General features: G+C 35.2%; 1 protein-coding gene across 3 annotated transcripts; it reads right to left on the reverse strand.

The window, feature by feature from the left end:
• Nucleotides 1-72: 72 nt before the first annotated feature.
• Nucleotides 73-14,982, reverse strand: LOC102580927 (DEAD-box ATP-dependent RNA helicase 1-like). 3 transcript variants are annotated; one of them, XM_006362399.2, is made up of 11 exons: nt 14,755-14,982; nt 14,289-14,437; nt 12,096-12,330; nt 11,373-11,627; nt 9,594-9,748; nt 8,761-8,938; nt 7,514-7,701; nt 6,576-6,780; nt 5,838-5,943; nt 5,437-5,604; nt 73-639 (listed from the first exon to the last, which is right to left on the reverse strand). In XM_006362399.2, the coding sequence occupies exons 2-10, from the start codon at nt 14,414-14,416 to the stop codon at nt 5,513-5,515; spliced, it is 1,542 nt and encodes a 513-aa protein (XP_006362461.1). In that variant the 5' UTR covers nt 14,417-14,437; nt 14,755-14,982; the 3' UTR covers nt 73-639; nt 5,437-5,512. The 3 variants fall into 3 exon arrangements, with proteins under 3 accessions (XP_006362461.1, XP_006362460.1, XP_015158471.1); XM_006362398.2 differs by having other exon boundaries at nt 14,289-14,444; XM_015302985.1 differs by lacking the exon at nt 14,289-14,437.
• Nucleotides 14,983-21,078: the final 6,096 nt, after the last annotated feature.

The raw sequence follows: 21,078 nt of genomic DNA on the forward strand, positions 1-21,078 counted from the left end.
AAGGGAAAGAGAACATAATAGTTGGGATGTGAAACTCGTGAAAAAATGATAGTTCAAGTGTGTTCTTGACCATCAACTATAATAATAATAGATTAAATGCAAATATTTGAACATTACAATATACCCTGTGAAATTCGATAAGTGGGCTCTATATCTAAACATTACAAAATAGCAAGTGAAATCCCATAAGTGGGATCTCGAGAAGGTAAAGTGTACGTAGACCCTACTCCTACCTCATGGAGGTAGAGACCGTTTCCCGAGGAATCACCCATATACAACATACAACATAAATAAATAAAATTGAAGTATGAAAGATCTCCAGCAAATAACAAAAACTGGTGTATGTCATTTTTAAAGTTAACGACTGCCATTATAATCATAGTTCAAGATGAATATCTCCAGTTTTTTCAATTTTCACCAGCAATGAAGAATCCCAGCCATTCAATATTTTCATACCAACCAAATAAAACGCGTCTCCATCGACGTCCCCTGGGTGCTTATATACTTGAATTTTTCTCACATTGTAGCGTAAGAGACTCAAATTTTGGCAATGAACCTTCATGGAAAGTCCAGCTTTCACAATCCCGCAAACAGGATTAGTCTTTTTGACCCTCCACCGACTGCACAATTCATCCAGATCTGCACGAAAGAACCAGTTTAGATATGAAATGCAGAAAGGGCCATGTGGCATTCAATCAGCAGGTTGCAGCTCAATGAGGTATAGTTGAATATTGGAAGATATTGATGGAAACAAAAACCGCATATTTAAGTTATGCTGTTTTTTTCTACTCATGGATAGACACATTGCATTCTGCGGTCCCATCTAGGAGGATGGATATCTCTTCAATAAGATGACCACGATTAGAGACATCTTTGTCTGTGCAATTAATACTAAAAGTAAGTGGCTGCACTAACAGCTAAAAATGATTAAAACTTCGATTGAGACGACTGGTTCATTTTAAGCCAGATCATAAAGGATTATCTAATTAAAACCCCTATAAATATCATCTCATTTGTGTTTGTAAGGCATACAATCCACCTTATCCTCAAAACACTACTTCTATAGTTCTATCTAAGCATCTTGCACCTTTCCACTCAACCACAGTCTCTTTGAAAACTTACAAAAGAAGATGGCAAATGCTCGTATTGCTAGGTTTGTTACAGAGGTAGCACCACCACAATTTGTAAATGTCATGAGAAACCGAGCCTCAAAGATGCTAGAAACCATCAAAGAGGAGGAGAGAGAAGCTAGCACAAGCGAGTCACTTTCTCTTAAGTGTTATTCACCTTCATCGTCTTCAGCTTATTCTGCTTCATCATCAAATGTAAAATGTTCTAAATATTTTCTCAAAGAAGTTCAGAGGTCGTTTTCTGTATTTGGCAGCTAAAGTATATACTCTAGCTTGCTAAGAATGCTTTTAATTTTTGCCAGTCTACTGAGTCCTTGTTTTTTTCCTTCAGCAAATTCTCTCTTTCTTAGTAAGAAAGTCCGCAAAGCTTTGGACAGAGTCCAAGCCTGCTGAGACTAGATAAGTATTGACAGTATGTAACCTCTATGGGAAGATGAAAATTCCTCCTTTGAATTATCAGTAAATTTCTGTTGCTACTTTCTGTAAATATTACCAAATTTACTTCAGTACGGCAATGAAATTGTTATGCACATCTTGTATCCTGTTTCTTTTAGACATAATTAATATATGTTATTCTACAAAACAGGCACTAAGGAAGGGCTTTACAAGCATACGAAAACATTCTATCGCACAGTGAACTCAAATGCATCTAATTACAGCAGAATGAGAGAATGTAGTAACATTCATACTAAAACAAACAATTGAGCAACTTTACATTGAAAAACCTTCTTGTTCCCCCCTTCCCTAGAATATAATACTAACTGATCATGCACCCAGCACTTCTTCTTTTTTGTTCTAAAAAGGTGCTTTCCTCCAAACCACAAGAAACCTCCTCCCTTACTTTCCCCCTCCCCGCAGTTTTCCTCTGTGAGTTTAGTATACTTGGACTTTTAGTTTTTCTCCGCTTCCTTATCTCTCCTTCCCACCCCACCCTCACCCTTCTACCCTCAAAGTCTACCCCTTTGAAGCTTACTCTCACTTCCATAAAAAGTTCCCTTGTTCCCCCTGTTCCTATTTCTGTTTCCTTGCTATCAGGAATTCACCCTCCTCCTCCTCATTCAAATTTTTCATTTAAATAATACATCATTAAAGAAAATTAACAAAAACAACACAAAATTTTAAATAATTTCATAAATAGACTAAAGACATGTGGGAGAAACGTTTTAAGGATTATTTTATTTCCAAGTTCTGACTGACAAAAAGCTGACTGCTGATGACATTTGTGAAAATTACCGTGCATAAACATACTCTGCGGTGATGTTTTACCATTCGGCTAAAATTTTCTAAAGACAGTGAGTGTCTCTTCTTTTAGCGACGTTATAAAGCTTTACGTAATCCTGGGTTACATTTTCTTTTCTGAGTTATATTTACTACCTGTCCCACGTCTTGTTTTATTTAAGGTCAGATCAAACAACGTTTAAATTTTACATATCCTCATTATTAATCTGTACTAGTGGATCCAACTACCATTCTTAGCACATTTTCCTCTTGTTCTAACCTTTCATCATCACCTATCTACTGAAAGAAGAAAGAACACAGTTAACAGAATCACAAAGCTTTCTCCTCCAAAATTAGCAGCAACAGCGATAATCAGATTATTTTCCTTGTTTACCACAAATTTGAGAATTTTTCCCAACAAATTTGATATTCGTATAATTATTTATCATTTGTCGAAAAGAATGAAAAGTCAGAAGTCCCGGGATTTTGTTTAAGAATATCATGAAAAGGCTTATTTAAACTCTTAAGTGATTCCACACCCCTCTTCAAAAGCCATGACATTGAGAAGACTCTAGAAAAATGTAATGTACATCTCTAAAACCAGAACACCAACAAATAGTTAAATTGAACTTTGAAAGTAGGTTTGTAAAGGAGAAGAAATGAAGAAGTAAAAGAAGAATAGAAGGATATACAGAGGCTAAAATTCTACAAACCAACAGAAAGACTGGAGAAGTAAGCAAGAAATTAAACAAGACAATTACAGGAGAGAGATGGGGCAAAATAATGGTGAAAGTGGGACCTGCCTCACCATAGTAAAAGGCAGAGCAGCACGAGTTGAACTATATTATTAAGGTTAAAATGCCATTAACTAAAGGTTCTTCACACAAACAAGTTAAGGCATGGATGTTGACATTATGTTAGAATGGTGATAAGTAAGTATCTGAAATATATGTTAGAATGGTGATAAGTAAGTATTCACACAAACAAGTTAAGGCATGGATGTTGAATATATGTTAGAATGGTGATAAGTAAGTATCTGAAAAAGAGATTTCATAATGAACAAGTCTTTAGTATATAACCCACATAGAGGGATTAAGTGATGCTAATCAAGTTACCAACTGCAATTCTAGAAAGATAAAAATGTGTCTCGTTTCTAGTGCAACCCTTTGTTACATGCACAGAACCAATCACAATAATTTTTCATATGCTGTGAATCACTAAATGCAGAAAGGGCATGTGGCATTCAATCAGCAGGTTCCAGCTCAATAAGGAAAAGTTCAAATTTGGAAGCTTTCAAAGGCAACAAATACCGCATATTTAAGATGTGTTGCTTTTTCTACTCATGCATAGACACATTGCATTCCGTGGCTCCATATGAGGATATCTCATCAAGAGGATGACTATGATGATAACATCTTTATCTGTTCAATTAAGACTAAAAGTAAGTGACGGCACTAACAGCAAAAAATAATTAAAACCTCGATTAAGACGACTGGTTCAATTTAAGCCAGACCATAGAAGGATAATATAATCCACAACCCTATAAATTTCACCCCTTCTGTGGTTTTTAACTCATACAACCCACCTTCTTCTTAAACACTACTTCTACAGTTCTAGCAAGCATCTTGGACCTTTTTTCTCAACTGCAGTCTCTACCAAAACCTACTAAGAAGATGACAAATGCTCGTATTGCTAGGTTTGTTACAGAGGTAGCACCACCACAGTTTGTAAATGTCATGAGACACCGAGCCTCAAAACTGCTAGAAACCATCAAAGAGGAGGAGAGAGAAGCTAGCACAAGTGAGGCACTCTCTCTGAAGAGTTCTTTGCTGTCATCATCTTCAACTTATTCTGCTTTACCTTCAAATGCAAAAAATTCTAAATCTTTTCTCAAAGAAGTTCAGAGGTCTCTTTCTGCATTTGGCAGCTAAAGTATCTACTTAGGCTGGCTGAGAGTACTTTCAATTTTCAATTTCCTGACCAATCTACTGATTTCTTGCTGTTTTCCTTCAGCAAATTTTCTCTTAGTTACAAAGTCAGCGAAGATTGGACTGTAAACTCTTATTGCCAGATATATTGACTAAATGTAACCGTGTGAGAAGGAAAATATCTCTATCGAACTATCAGAATACTTATCGCTACTTTAAATTTTCCCAAAGTTACTTCAGTCCAGTTAAGAAATTGCTATGCACAGTATCTTTGTTTCTTTTTTACGGCAGTGTCCAAGCCAACTTTGCGCACCTTGATTATACTACTGGGTGCCTGCTGCTCCCACCAACCTACAGGGCACCCCTGCCCACCAAGACTTAGGTAGATGGGAAGAAATCACCTAGTATCTTTTGTCTCGGTTGGGAGTTGACCTTGAGACTTCATGGTTCTCCTCCCACTTCATTTACCACTAGGTCACACCCTTGGGTGCCAGTATTTTTGTTTCTTTTATAAATAAACAAAGTATTCTATTCCACAGCATGCATTTAGACCAGAACACGAGAATGTAGAAACATGCATACTTTATATGAACAACTGAATAATTTTACATCAAAAGAACTTACTTGCCTACTGGTTGTCACACATCATTTCTTCCCTTTGTTCTTAACTAGTGCTTTTCTCCCATACCAAAAGAGACAATATGCTAAATTGGAGAGTCAGTTTACCCTCCAACTTCAATATACCCCACCCTCCCCACTTCTCCTTACTCCTAGTTTTTCTAGTCTAGTTCCCTTATCCTCTCTTTCAGCTTATAGAATACCAGCAGTTCCGCTAGAATCATATGACCTTCAAATTCTAATTCATTTTATAAAAACAGTGCAACTTTTTAAACAAAAGGCAGAATGATATCCACCTTATCTTAATATTGGCATCGAATGGATGAAGATAGCTGCAATAGAAAAAGAGCAAAAAAAATAATACAAAAAACATGAATTACCACTGTCAGGAGAAACAACATTGGAACACTTTCTTCTGTACTCTTTTGTGTGGCATCAACTAGAGAACCAAGAACAATGCTAACAATCTATAGGCAAGCAGCAAGAAACATAATGACATAAAAATGAAAATAACACAATAATATCAAAATGTAGCGACTCACCATGATATCATAAACTGGTTGGCAACAGTGTACTACACTGTCTAGGAAAATGGAAGTTATCACCATGGACAGCTTTTCACTTCTCCTTTCTCACATTTGAAGATTTCAACCTAATCTTGCTTTTTTTAAACTTTTCTGATTCAACATTCTCTCTAAGTTTCTCCAAAGCTAGAAAACAATGAAAAGAGGTTCAATTAAAAACACAGAATAACTGAAGAGTAATTGCAGAAATAGTTCTAATACTTTATTTTTCTCCAAAAAAGGCTAATAGGAGATCTCAAGGTTTAAGTATCAGAACAGGTAAATGAACTACTGCTGGTTTCTTCATAATTTCAACATATAGTGCTCCACTTTGATTGCCAAGTACTTACAAACATGTTGAAAATGGAAAAAGAAAGTACCTGAGCTATACACAGAGCGAAGTGACTCTATCACTTCAGAAGAAGCAGAATAGGTAGGGCAAGAGTTACAGTCAGCTTTTTGTAGCATCTTCTTGAAGCGCTTGACCTGCAAAAATTAGCATTGGAAAATTTCATATTTAAACAAGAATTTACTGCAAAAGCAAAAGAAAGTTCAGTGCTTCAAAGTTCCAAGCCGAACTCCTCCATCAAAAAAGTATATCGCGGAAGGGTTGAGAAACTTGGTGGTATGCACAGTTAATAGTCTGAGATTAGATCATTTATTTTTACAAGTATGTTCGTACATCATACAAAGTATCCTAAAACATTGAACACTCCAAGTGCTGTGACAGTTAGGATAACAATATGAATACAAGCACATTGAGAGTGGAGAAGTGTTTAGCTTTTATGGCAGCTTATGAGCGACAAGATCTGACCTTTTTTTTCCAATTTTGTGACCATTTGATGGCAGTGAACCAGTTCAAATAGTCAATTTTTTTAACCAATCAGCTCAAGTAGTCATTACTCTACTGTTAGAGCAAAACTTAATTTAATGAAGTACCCCAAAGAAAAAGGTACTTATTATGTTAATAGCATGCTATAGTCAGATTTACTACATCAGGTAATTTACAAAATTTTAGCTTCCTTAGGGGCCAGAACTTAATGTCTCAATACGAAAAATAGATCATTTAAAGTTGGAATCTTTAAAACATTTACTCCCCGTCATTTAAAAAGACATACCTCATCTTTATGCATTAACGTAAAGCAACATCCACTTAGGCCCGCTCTTGCAGTTCTGCCTGCCCGATGAATAAATGTTTTTATATATGCAGGCATATCATAGTTTATGACATTTCTCACTCCTTCAACATCCATTCCACGAGTCATAGCATCAGAGGAAATAAGCACTTGCACTTGCCCTGACCGGAAAGCCCTCAACGTCTTGCTGTAAGGCAAAAGTTCAGGATATTAAGTTGCAAGATGGTAGACTTAAATATGCAAGACCAATCACACAGGTGGTTCACCACAAAACGTTTCCCAAATAAACGTAACATCACCTTTCAACAACGTCAAGTATAAATATGACGACTAATTATATTTAATTTTTCTGTACTTCGTTTTCTTTTTTTAACTTTTCCATTAATCCAACTTGCAAGTCTAAAGCTCGAGTAAACTAAATAAGATGGCAATCAAGACAGAACAATACCAAACATGCCCTTTCTTCTCCAGAAACCTATAAAGGTTTTTTTTTTTTATAAAGCCAAAAACCTATAAAGGTTAACAGCCTTCAGCGGTCACTTGGATTAGGTAGACAGATTTCCAGTGAGATGCAGACATTCCATATGGCCAGAAAAGATTCTCTGATGCATTTGTTGATCAGAAAAATTGTCTCTGATACATAATTTTGGAACACTGTAACCTACCCAGATATTTGTGTACTTCTAATATAGCACTTTGGAAACCAACTAAACAAAACAGATTTTTTAACAGTATAGTAGTACATTACAGCTTTTTGGCAACCTAGATGGCTCCATGCATGACTACATTCAGATAGCTTCAGTAAAATGTGGGCTCATGCAAAACATCATAATACAGTTGACTGCAAACTTCTCTAGCAAATTACATAATGTAACAGCTCAGGGCTAAACTCAAGTTGTTAAGCGAATGTATCTAAGTACCTTCTTACAGATTGCCGTTGAAGACGAGAATACTCCTTGAACTCAATTTGCAAATTGTCGAAAAACTTGAGCAAGGTGCATAATCTATGAGTGGACTCCACGGATGATGTGAAAACAATTGATTTCTCCCCTTGCAGGCTTTGAAGAAGGGAAACTAGATAAAGTGGCTTAAGCTTCGATTGACATAGCTACACAAAAGGAAGGTAAAACCACTGATATCAATCATCTGAGGAACAGTGTGGCACAAAATAGCACAAATCCAATGGGAGGGAAAAGTGAGAAGTCAGGTGCAAACTTTTCAAATTGAAGCACACAATGTATTGAAAGCACAAAAATTACCCAGTATAAAAAATTTAGTACTTATAACACTGAATTGCAAGCTTCAGCATCCAGAATTCAACAATGAAAGTACTTATCCAACAGCTCAAACAAAACATCATTAAAATGTAATTTGGAGAGGAGTCCTAATACTCAAATAGCAAAAATCCCTATTCCCCCCACCCCACCCCACCCCACATTTTATTTTGAACTGGGCAAAAAAGAGGAGGAAAAAATAATGGTTGGTTTCTTTTTCATCTTTCAAAGTCTGTTGAATAATCGACTGCTTCACACTAGATAAATTACTTTCTGAAGAACACTGCTTCCTCATGAGGCAATAACCTTCACTTCGCATTGCTCTGTTGCTTCAGTTTTTAGATAAACCTTCAGCATCACTTTGTCCCTTTAAGCAATGAAGTGATGTTTTTTAGACAAACCCTCACTTTGCATCGCACAGTCACTTTCAGCAACAAAGTGCTGGTTTCTAATAACAGTGGTTTGGACTTTAGCAATGTAGGGGAGACACTGTCTCAAGACAATCCACAAGGTTGATGCACAACACAGTTTAAGCCAATGCTTTTAGATAAAGTAAGGTCCTGCTAACAAACATTTAGACCACACTGAAGCAGTAATTTCTGCTATATGAGCATATCTACAGAAAACAAAACAAAGTTCCTCCTAGACAACATTATGGTAAATTAGGAAATTCCTTATGACTTGGAGACAACAAACTGATTCTTTTTTCCCTTCTTTTTGATAGGTTAGGCAACAATGACTTCTAAATATTATGGAATAACAATAATTTTTGGAATAAGAAGATCAATCATCAAGATAAATGATATGCAATAATAAACACATTTTCAGGCATATCAGGAAAAAGAAGATAATATATAAATAGACCATATTTCATTCAAGTAGCATCGACCCACCACTTTAAATGATTTGAGTTCTTCAGGAAGCTTGTAACGTCTTTCTCCAGTCGTCAAAAGAAGAGGATGATGCAAATCAAGCTGAGCAAGTTTACTTGGGTCTTGTGTTAGTGTGGCTGATAAAACCATCTTTGCCAGCCTTGGATAGGCTTTTCCCTTGAACCCTCTTTCAGTGCCCCTGCATTAGTTTTAAAGCAATGCTTAAGAAAATCCCACATGTGAAATGGACAAAAAGAAAACAAGACAGTGAATTGCCTATGTGCACTTAAACCTATTCGATCCTAAGGAGCAAACTCAATGAACCATCAATTGATTAAAGGTAAGCCTTCCAAACAAAGTTGGATCCACTAACAAAATAATACGTTATGCATTTCTTTTTGGATGACAGTGGTGTCTGGTGTCTGGGCCAGCTTGTGTGCATCTCGACTTTCCACCAGGTACCTGCTAGGTTACTACCTCCCGTCACCACACGTATCAAGTAATTCTGTCCATCAAAGTTAGAGTAGATTGAGAAGAAATCACCTAGATTTTATTTTTTTTACCTCTGCTGGAATTTGAATTTGAGACCTCATGGTTCTCCACTTACTTCATCAACCACTAGGTCACACACTTAGGTGCAAGGATAGATACATTTTCATGATCAAAAGAGTAAGCAACTCAACATTGAAAAAGATATGACAGTCAAAGAAAGAATCAAACCAGACTTGAATAATCAGACAATTACTTCTTGATTAGAAAAATGTCAGATTACGACTGAGAGAAAGATGTGCATCTAAAGAGGATTCCACATATAAGCAATTCATAAGGAATAGGGGATAGGCATAACAACATACATTCTTCTGATTGTCTTCAATGAACCATAAGTGCAAGGAAGAAGATCAGCAGAAGAAGGGAAGTTCCCATCAACAGAAGAGCTGGTCAACTGAATGACGGTAGGAAGCCAGGACTGATAAGCTTCCCTTAATAACCTATCTGTTTCATCAACAACCTACATGATACCAAAATGTAAGTCAAATGGTTTCAACAAAGTATAATGAAGAAAAAACGAGCAATATCATAATATGTACCTCACACTCTGAAGACCTATAACTACCACTTTGAAGTTTAATGATTAAATTGAAACAAATCTTAATTGTCTGAGTTATTAGCATAGTAGCATTCCAAGTTTTCCTTTTCAAATAGAAAAGAGGCATTGAAGTGAATAAAATACCAAACATATATTGATAATTTAATCAAGTAAATATAATTTTATTGATAATGGGAAAGCTCCCACATACAAAAAGTAGGGTAATTACAGAAGGATGTGATTCTCTACAAAAGACACCCACGCTCTATGCAAATAGAAACATCATGGATGCACCAAAAATACATTAAACAGGAAGCTATTCCTTAGATGAAAAACTCAGCTCTTTTGCTTCAAAAGCTCTACTATTTCTTTCATGTACAGTTATTAATGATTGATCAATGCATTGATATAAATGAAGATGGTGGAAAGACATTAGAAATCTATTAACATAAAGACAAATAGCCAGCACATTTGCTGCCAAAACATGCACTATAGTTGTCTGTTTGTTTTACCTCGGTATCACCCTACTTCTAACAAACTTCTTTCAAATTATCAAAGGTACTTCCCTGCGCTTTGTTTTCCTAGTGACCTTATAGACTAATGAGATAACAGAATGCAGACCCTAAGGAAAAGCAAAAAGTTAGCTGGGACACTTAATGTTTCATCAACAACCTACATGATACCAAAATGTAAGTCAAATGGTTTCAACAAAGTATAATGAAGAAAAAACGAGCAATATCATAATATGTACCTCACACTCTGAAGACCTATAACTACCACTTTGAAGTTTAATGATTAAATTGAAACAAATCTTAATTGTCTGAGTTATTAGCATAGTAGCATTCCAAGTTTTCCTTTTCAAATAGAAAAGAGGCATTGAAGTGAATAAAATACCAAACATATATTGATAATTTAATCAAGTAAATATAATTTTATTGATAATGGGAAAGCTCCCACATACAAAAAGTAGGGTAATTACAGAAGGATGTGATTCTCTACAAAAGACACCCACGCTCTATGCAAATAGAAACATCATGGATGCACCAAAAATACATTAAACAGGAAGCTATTCCTTAGATGAAAAACTCAGCTCTTTTGCTTCAAAAGCTCTACTATTTCTTTCATGTACAGTTATTAATGATTGATCAATGCATTGATATAAATGAAGATGGTGGAAAGACATTAGAAATCTATTAACATAAAGACAAATAGCCAGCACATTTGCTGCCAAAACATGCACTATAGTTGTCTGTTTGTTTTACCTCGGTATCACCCTACTTCTAACAAACTTCTTTCAAATTATCAAAGGTACTTCCCTGCGCTTTGTTTTCCTAGTGACCTTATAGACTAATGAGATAACAGAATGCAGACCCTAAGGAAAAGCAAAAAGTTAGCTGGGACACTTAACTTCTTAAGATGATCAAGATATTCTCAGACAGAAATGCTTTATGCCATGATATTAATCGCAACAAAGAAGAGAAGAATAGGGGACTAATGTAAATATACATACTAAGAAATTCTAAGCAACTAAATATATGCAGCTTACAAGATAAGATAGATGCTCAAGCGTAAAACCATCAGTGTTATTGATGTGGTCCATCAGTCTTCCAGGAGTTGCCACTAATATGCCTACTGCACTTTGTAACTCGTATGAGAATTCTTCAGGATCATAACATATGCCATACTCAACATTGGGTTTCTTGATGAGCTCGGAGATTTCATCTGAAATTGATGACTGACCTACTGCCAAGCCGACAGACAGACCTACTGCAGGTGCAAGAGCAGAGAAGACCTCTTTGACCTGCGAACGGAAACAAATGGTAAAAACATAATCTTCCTCTGAGAAGCTAGTTATCTATCTTTGCATGTGAAAGTGCAAATAGAGAGGCCTTAATAAATAAATAAATAATTGCATGTGCAAATGCAAATGTAGATATGTCACTGGTGTGAAGAACCCACTTAGAAGTTGGAGGTATTCTTACAAAAAGCCTCTGAGGCACTACGACAAAATTCCACCAATTATTAGATTGCAAGTAAAAGAACTCAGCCAAAGTATGAACTTGTAGTGTTTTTTTCTTTTGTGATAGGTAGCATGAAGTCATAGTTTTAAGGCGACGAAAACCTAGGAAGATCATTGACTTGCTCATCAAAAAAAGAAAAGGCCAAGGGAGGAGGCAAAGTTGGAAAGACAGTTGATCCAAAGATTTACAGGTAACTGAGAATTTGTGTAATTATGCACTGCGCATTTTCCAAAACTACAGTGAATAACCTGCAATGCAAGGTCTCTAGTAGGCAAGACCACTAGTGCACGAAGACATTTAACAGCACGTGTAGACAGCATCTGAACAATTGGTAAGGCATAAGCAATAGTTTTCCCGCTCCCAGTAGGTGAATTTATACAAAGGTCTCGTTCAAAAGAGCCAGGTCCAATCGTCTCTTGCCAGACAGCAAGTTGCACGGGAAAGAGTGAAGTGATGCTCATATTCTTCAAAGCCGCCACTAACCTAGTGAAGAAACATGTATGGGTAATAGTAAGTTGGAGTGGAAGTGTACAAGATCCAGTATCAAGTGTCAAGAAAGCATAAGGTATATGTGTAACAATGTTTCAACTGCAATCATAGGAATTTTATTATAAACAGTAAAGCAAAGTAATAAACTGAGGATATTTCGGATAAGAAATGAAATATTAATTGTCGAAACTGAGAGGTGATCATTAACAATAATTTACATTTTGTTCATTCCTTATCCTGGAGGAATGGAGAACTTTTTTCTTTTGAGATGGGGTTTACCAACTGGCCATGCTATCGATTGGGAACCAGCAGACAATACAAACGATTGAAGAATATGGATGAGCAACATTCATATCTGTCTGTACAAATATAATAACAAGACGGAAACAAGACATTCGGAAAATGTGTCCCACACCAGGTCATATAGTTCTTCAGCTGTAAGATAGTATTAGATCTCAGTGATCGTATTTTAAATGATGCCATTAATAAAAATACTTTCAACACAATTTTCTCAACCCGTTTGTATTCCATCCTTCCAATATTATGGGACACCATTTTGGTGCATGGAGTTTAACTTGTTAGTTTATGTTGTATAGGATACAAGTAGTACTTTAAGTTGAAAAGTTAGTTTGATAAATAGAACATACAATATACCATCAGAATTTAGTATTTGATTAGTTAAATAATTTGAATACTTGAACCTGGTAAAAGGCTATAGAAAGTAACATTATTAATAAAAGGGAACCAAAAGATTTTGCCACATCCCAAAACAAAAAGAATGTCATATAGATTGTAAGACAGAAGGATGATAACCGAGAAACCACGAGGGCAGTAGCACTTTTCTATAGTTCTCCACTTAAATACCAAGCTTCTGAGGCAGGGTTTGAAAAATTACAAGAAAACCATACAAAAACTACATTCCCAGAAACTCAAAACATCTTCTATCAAGAAAATGCAAAATTTACAGAGCAGTAAAAGACATTGTTAGCTCTATTACAAAAGGCTAATCTAAAATTAAGGAGCTAACCAAGTCCAAAAAAGCTTCAGGAGCTACAGAAATTTGTAGAAACTCGAACATCTCTAAATTCTGGGATATTTAAATCAAACTACTCCTACACCAAAAGTATAAGCTTCCTAACCATCTATTCTTAATAATAATAGAAATGTGACGCTTTTTATCAACAATAAATCTCCTATTGATGTCTTGCCATATGTTCCACATGATGCATAAAGGTATTCGTTCAGAATCAACAAGGGTTCGTAGAACGAAGGGAGTGTATAACTGGGATTTCATTCCACTTTTTTGTTCGTAACAAGGGAGAGATAGAATGGAGTTCTTCACAAATGATCCCTCCAAATTATCTTAAATCTTCTGATCACAACCTGGTTCTGCCAACATTCATATAACTGTTTGAACGAGTTACTAATATTTTTTAAAGATAGAACCTTTATGCAGTTTCTAAAGATGTACTCACTCCATTTCAACTTCTTAATCTCCTTTTTTAATCCATTTAAAAAAGAAGGTATATTTCCAACATCAAGCCTATTGGAACTAGATAGAATTGATAAGATAACTCCAACAATTTCTTTGTTGTTAACGCCTCCTAATTTCCAGGAATTAGCACTTCAATAGCCTTCATGAACTGTATTAAAAGGGTATGTCATCCTAAAATTCGGATTATTTCTTGGAGCAAATATTCACTTGTAGCATACCATATTTTAAATATTTGTCAACTCTTTAATTCTAACTTTCTACAAGTCATGTTTAAGACCACGAGATTAATGAGCATTTGGTACATTCAATGTATTGACCACAAAATTTGTCTTTTTTTTTAGTTTCTTAAAGTTCGTGTCAAGTCAAAACCACATAGACAAATTGAAATGGAGAACCTACGATACTCGGAACATCATGTTGATTTTTGGGGTTGAAGGGAGTAATGCTGAAAGAGTACCTGGGATCAATAAAAGGCAAAAGAACTACAGAGCATTGATCAAAGGTAGTAATATCAACTGGGTTTCTCATCCATGGCAATACAGGGATGTTTTTCTTCTCTTTCTTCAACCCCTTATCTTCTTCCATTGTCAAGCTCACTTTTTTCAGCTGAAAACTTGAGGAAAATCCAACCAAAAACGCCCAAATTAACCTCTAACAACAACAAAAAAACCACCCAAATCCCATAAAAAGCAACAAGTAACAGGAAAAGCTTATGGCAGTTTGAACACCCGAAATAAAATAATGTTGAGGCAAAAACTCAACATAGCTGGTCAGAGAAGATGAACTTTATCGGAAAATTATATCAGTAACTAAAAAAACATAAAATAACAATAATGATGGCCGGAGTTTAAACTCCTCCAGCCAGATATGAAACGCAGAGAATAAACAAAGATAAATATATATATATATATATAGAAGATTACCTGTTTTGCCGGAGTTGGTGTCGCTGGTTCACTGGTGAAATTTGGTTGTTATCGGTTGCGCGAGCTTCGAGCTCGTTGGTTGGTTCGTGTCGGAGCTTAAAGCCTTCACTGGTTCACCGGAGACAAAACCTCTGCTCGCCGTTAATGGCTGCTTTACAGCGGCGCGTTCCGTTGGGGAGGGCGGCTCTATGTAATGCAAAATAAGGTACTATATGCTTTAGGCCTCCAAAAAAGAGGACCCAAATTATTATATTTTTTATAGGGAAAAACGACAAATATAACCGAATTATCGTAAATAGTATGCAGATACCCTCCGTCATATTTTTGTTATATTGGTGCCCTTGTCGTAAAAAAACTAGAGCATATATGCCCTTCACTCTAACGGAAGACTAAATAGGGATACATAGCGCAATCTTATTCGTCGATCCGATATTTAATAAATGTCGGGTCGATGGATAAGATTATGACACGTGTATGTCCATTAGTATAAAGGGTATATATGTTCTAGTTTTTGAATGGTAGGGGCACCAATGTCCCAAAAGTATGAAGGAGAGTATCTGCATACCGTTTACGATATTTCGGGGGTATATTTGTCCTTTTTCCCTTTTTTATATAGAAAAATTAATTATTTTTGATAAAATATAGTATTAAAAAAATAATGTATGTAAATATTTTTATCAAGCATGTAGGATAGTTCAGAAGATATTGAAGGCGCAAAAAATACATTGAGGAGGTAGGTATGATTGAAACTGAATTGTTATAGATATACACGTTTTCAATCAAATTGATGGACCAAAAATTGATAGGTGTCTAGCTTATTGTTCCTTGGAGGAGATTAATGTGCAACAATCTAGGCTTATCAAAGTGGTTGTTCATCTTATACGTGACTATTCATGGTAGGCTATATACTAATAGGATGCTAAAATGAGGAATGCAAGTATGTCTTTTATGTCTTCTCTATGATATTGAATCGGAAAATATAAAACACTTATTTTTTGAGTGATTTGTAGCTTCCTACGTGTGGAGAAGAGCATTGGCAAGTAATTAATAGACAAGCTATGAACTGTGCTGGAGAAATACAGTGATATGAAACTATGTGCAATGGCAAAGGCAATGCTGCTACTATTTCCAGAATGACACTTGCTGCCACTGTTTATGAGTAGTGGATGGAAGGAAATCATAGAGTTTTCAAAATACATGTCGCAGCGAGGATATTATTGTGAGAAAGATTATTCAAGAGGTTTATGTTCGAGCAAGCATGCATGGGAAACTAGCTAGGTGTTTGAATTAGCTGAATTACTATCCAGTTTAGCAAATTGTGGTTAGGAGATAGGGAGATTATGCATAGTGATTTACTAGGCTTGCCCGCGGAGTTGGAATAAGGCCGGTTGTTATTTCCTTTTTTGAGTTGTACATTGCCACTTTGATAATAAAATGTGTTTAGTTATCAAAAATAATAATTCTAATAGTATAAGTTTTAAATGTTATTGATTAAAATATTTTGAATTTCTTAAAACAAAAGTAAGTCATTTTTGGCTATCAGCTTTAGCAGTAGAATGTCAAATATATAAACATTAGATTTCATCGACCGTATACATGTATCCATCCAGAAATATAAGAACAGAACACTACATTTAGTAGATAAATTGCAACAATAACAACATACTCAATACTATAATCCCACGAGTGGGGTCTAGGTAAGGTAGAGTTTACGCAGACCTTACCTCTACTTCAAGAAGGTAGAGAGGGCCAACCTAAGTGATATCGTCTACTTCTACTTAATGTAACTGTAGAAAATCGAATGGAATACTACAAAAACAACCTTAATTTGCTCTTTCATCTGTTAACAACTCGATCTCATCCTACAAAAACAACCTTAATTTGACATCATCTGTTAGGATTTGCATACACTCTATCAGCGTGTTTACTTCTTCTTTGAGAGTTTGCTACTCTCCGAAAGAATTTGGTATTCCTGTCCCCTTCTTTCTTGTCTGTGATCTTACAGTTTACGAATAGATGACTGACTGTCTCAGATTCTTTACCACACATGTAGCACAATTTGAGAAGTCGATTTTTCCCTTGCTAAGGTCGATATTCTTAGAGAATTGTGAAAAATAGAGATAGCTCTTACGTGTTAGCAATTATACGATTGTAAACTCCAAAGGAGCCAATGACTTATAATGCTCTTAGTGTGCACTAAGTCCTCAGCTCAGAAGCTAGCTCTGCCATGATCCTCATGTTTATCTGCTTTTTTTCACTCCAATACAATTCTGTTTCTTATCTATTTTTATACACAAGTGAAAGGACCATGAAATCTGATGTTTATTTTTTTTGGTATTCTACTGCTGGAGCTGATGGCCAAAAGGAAGTTTAGTTTCCTTAATGGTTTTGTTTATGTGAAAACATTAATTGCAAATGCGGCTAAATGTGGTAAAAAATATTTGGTTCACGAATGCTTCAAAGAAGTTGATCACTGCACGTATTTTGATCCAGACAAAAGGCCAACGATGAAGGATGTTTTAGACGCTTTGAATGCAATGGGAATGAGAGGGGAGAAACAAAAAGAAATGAAAACGAAGCAAAAACAGAATAAGTACTAGCTGCTATGCTACTTTTACGTTTTGTATAAAGTTGTTGCATTTGAGTCGAGGGTCTTTCAGAGACAACCTCTCTACCTCCACGAGATAGGGATAAAGTCTATGTACTGAGAATTGTAGACATCTTTCTGATGTGCAAACTGCAAAGTATCTGTTTATCATAGCTATGCATAATCATAATGATTAGTGTTATTGCTATCCTTTAATTTTATTGTCTTAACTTTGTTAGAATTATAATTGTTCGATCATACTGATATTATCAATATTTTTGCTATTATCACTTTTTTTTAATTAATCTTGTCTTTAAAATCTGCCTCACTTGTATCTTTGTCTAGTTTCAACTATAGAAGTTTTTTGAAGTTGGAATGTTGTTTGACCATTTTTTTGCAAAAATTATGTAGAATCTAGCAAAATCCCGTAAACGATAGTAATTTACTACTATACCCTTTATAAATATTAAATATTAGTAATTTAACATAACTAAACACTATATCAATACTCTAATCTACTGTCTACACACTTCATATGTCACAATACTTCTACTTCACATAAGATATTCCATATTATGTTTTAGTTGTAACAGTAATTGTAGCCTTCGAACTACATCTACTCTTAATGCAATTTCCATTATATTTCACTATATGTTTATATCAAAGCATTTACAACTGATTTGCTTGTCTCACTATATCGCACCAAATTGTTAGAGAAGTGAGAAATCATATATTTATTTTATGAATATTTTCTTATTGGATAAACCAAAAATCAAACCGTTAATAACCAAAAATTGATAAATAATTTGTTATTGATTTAGCGTATTTAAAAACTGAAAATTGAACCGATAATACATAAACCGGACACCCTAATAAATACCCCTTTCTTAACAATGAATGCCTGTGACAGAATTAGTTGGAAAAAAGTTGTAGAAACCAATGCAAAGTGCTTATTCACATAGTTTCATTCAATTGTTACATTTTTCAGCTTACCAAATTCCCAAAATTCAAAACCCCCCTTTTCATTAGTTTCTTGTTTATCATAGATTTCACTTTTCTTCATTAACAACGGGCAATGCATCTTCCTTGCTGACTCAATATGACATTGAAGAAGTTCAAGAGCACTGCAATCACACATGTATGCATATTTCTCTCTTTAAAAGGATATTTTTCACTAAAGATTGTAACTTTTTGTGGGGTTTTTATTTTAATGTTTAAAAGAGGGTATTTTCTTACTAAAGTTTGTAACTTTTTTGTTTTGGGTTATGTATATCAATGCTTACAAAAAGGTATTTTTTTACTAAAGTTTGTAACTTTTTTGTTTTTGGGTTATGTGTGTGTCTTATATCAATGTCTCAAAGGTGTATTTTAACTAAAGTTTGCAACTTTTTGTTTTGGGGTTATGTGGGTTTTCTTTATATCAATGTTGAAAAGTGTATTTTTTTTTTTACTAAAGTTTGTGACTTTTTTTGTTTTGGGGTTTTAGTTTCACAGCAGGAGATTCTATCATTGTACCAGAGGTTTTGTCAACTGGATAGAAATGGTTGTGGATTTGTCTCTGGAGAAGAGTTTCTTTCGGTGCCTGAATTTGCTGTCAATCCTCTCTCTCATGTTTGATTGTTTGTGTGATAATTATTATATGATAACAATATGTGCTTTTGTGTAATTTGCTCATAGTTGTGCGTGCAACCCGAGATCAAATTTTTCGTTGAGTTGATTTCTTAGATGATTGATTAACTAATAATGTCACTTTCTTTGTTGAAGAAAATTGGAAACCAAAAGTAAGGTGACTTTTTGAGATAATAACTATTAGTTGAGTGAGCATCAGAAAAAATCAACTTAATTTTCCTTATATGCTTATGTAAATACTGTTTCAGGATTTAGTTTGTATAGTTTTGTGAATTGAAGCATGCAAATGCACTAGAATGTTGTAGAAATCATGGTCAAGTTCTTTTGCATTTACTTTGAAATGGTTGTCCCCAATGTCGGAGCCAAGATTTTCACTAAATGGAATTCAAAATCTTTGTTGCTTGGACTCTCCAAAAATATTGCCGCACCGTGTTGGATCCTCCAAAGAATTCACTACTTTTGGAGCATCATGCATACACTCGTCGGTATAATTGAAGAGTCCGAGCAATATAATCCAAAATATAAGCAAGTATACACACGAAGAAGCCAAGAGGATTCAAAATAAAATATACATACATAAAGAAAACATTGACATACCTACACAATGTAATTTTCCGAAGAGTGGTGTCAATTGACTCCCTTTGGACAAATGTGGTTCAACGACTGGTTGTCCTCACATAATAATGAGGGAATAGTTTCTATGGTATTATTTTGCTATTTGGTGCTTGTGGGATTTTTTGTGTCAGAAAGAAGCATACCCCTCTGGTAAACTGAACAAATTCAATCTTTCAGATATGAAAGGTTCAGTAATACAAGTTTGTGAGACTATCTATTATAATTTCGAAGTAAGTAGAATTGAAAGATGATCCAATTTGTAAACGACAACAACATGAGACCTGGTTTATGTTCGGCCAGGAAAACTAGAGATGTAAGGGTAAAGAATTAACTCGAAGAAAACCACAGGTTTCATGTAGGAGAGAGAGAGAGAGGTATGTTGGGAACAGAGAGGTCTTTGAACGGGAAATGAAATAGAGATTAAAAAGGTACAGTGATTCATCAACATAGAGGTTATGCTAGCAGGCTAATAGATCCTGATTTCTCCTCTTTTTCTGTTCTCATTGTGCATTGATAAGAATTGTATTTTTTTTAGAACATTGAGAAATGAAGTTCGAAGTTCCCGGCTCACTTTCTCTCTTCTCTCCTCTTAGCTGCTGGTTTGGTGCAACTGTAAATAACTTTTTGATTGTGTGGCTCTTTTAGTATGTCGTTTATTTGAGTTTTTGGTCAATGACCAGCATTGACATGTCACAAATGCATTTTTGCAAATTCTGCCACAATAAAACTTTGTTCTTAATCATCCTTTCTCTTAATGCAGAGGCTATTACGGATGATAGACGGGTTAAAATTCAAAGAATTTGTGGCATTCCTACCAGCCTTTAGTGCTCATGCCAGCATACAACAAAAGGTTGAATGTAAGGGAATTTTTCATTTTATACCTTTGATCGTCTCTTTAAAATGCGTAAATCCAATCTTCTTTTGCGCTCAACTTTACTTTCTTCTGTTTAATTGTTGCTCATGTGCTTCCATTCTTTCTTATTTTTCCAGTTATATTTAGAGTTTATGATACTGACGGGAATGGAAAGGTGTCATTCAATGATATGCTGGAGGTCTTGCAAGATTTGACTGGACCATTTATATCTGAGACTCAAAGAGAGGTAGTGTTTGTCTTTTAGTTTTTCGATGCTTTTGTTTGTTATGATCTTTTTCTGATGCACCATATAGAATGGCACTAACAGAGTTGAAAGAGCAGTTAAAATATCTCCTAGATAAGGGTTTTATTCGACCAAGTGTCTCACCTTGGGGCGCTCCGGTCTTGTTTGTGAGAAAGAAAGATGGTTCCCTTAGGATGTGTATAGATTACCGCCAGTTGAACAAGGTTACCATCAAGAATAAGTATCCTCTTCCGAGGATTGATGATCTTTTCGATCAGCTTCAGGGTGCTTCCTGTTTCTCGAAAATTGATCTCAGATCAGGTTACTATCAGTTGAAAGTAAGGGAATGCGACATTCCAAAGACAGCATTCAGGACCCGTTATGATCATTATGAGT

Source organism: Solanum tuberosum, unplaced genomic scaffold (genome assembly GCF_000226075.1).
Source record: "Solanum tuberosum cultivar DM 1-3 516 R44 unplaced genomic scaffold, SolTub_3.0 scf00403, whole genome shotgun sequence".
NCBI classification, from domain to species: Eukaryota; Viridiplantae; Streptophyta; class Magnoliopsida; order Solanales; family Solanaceae; genus Solanum; species Solanum tuberosum.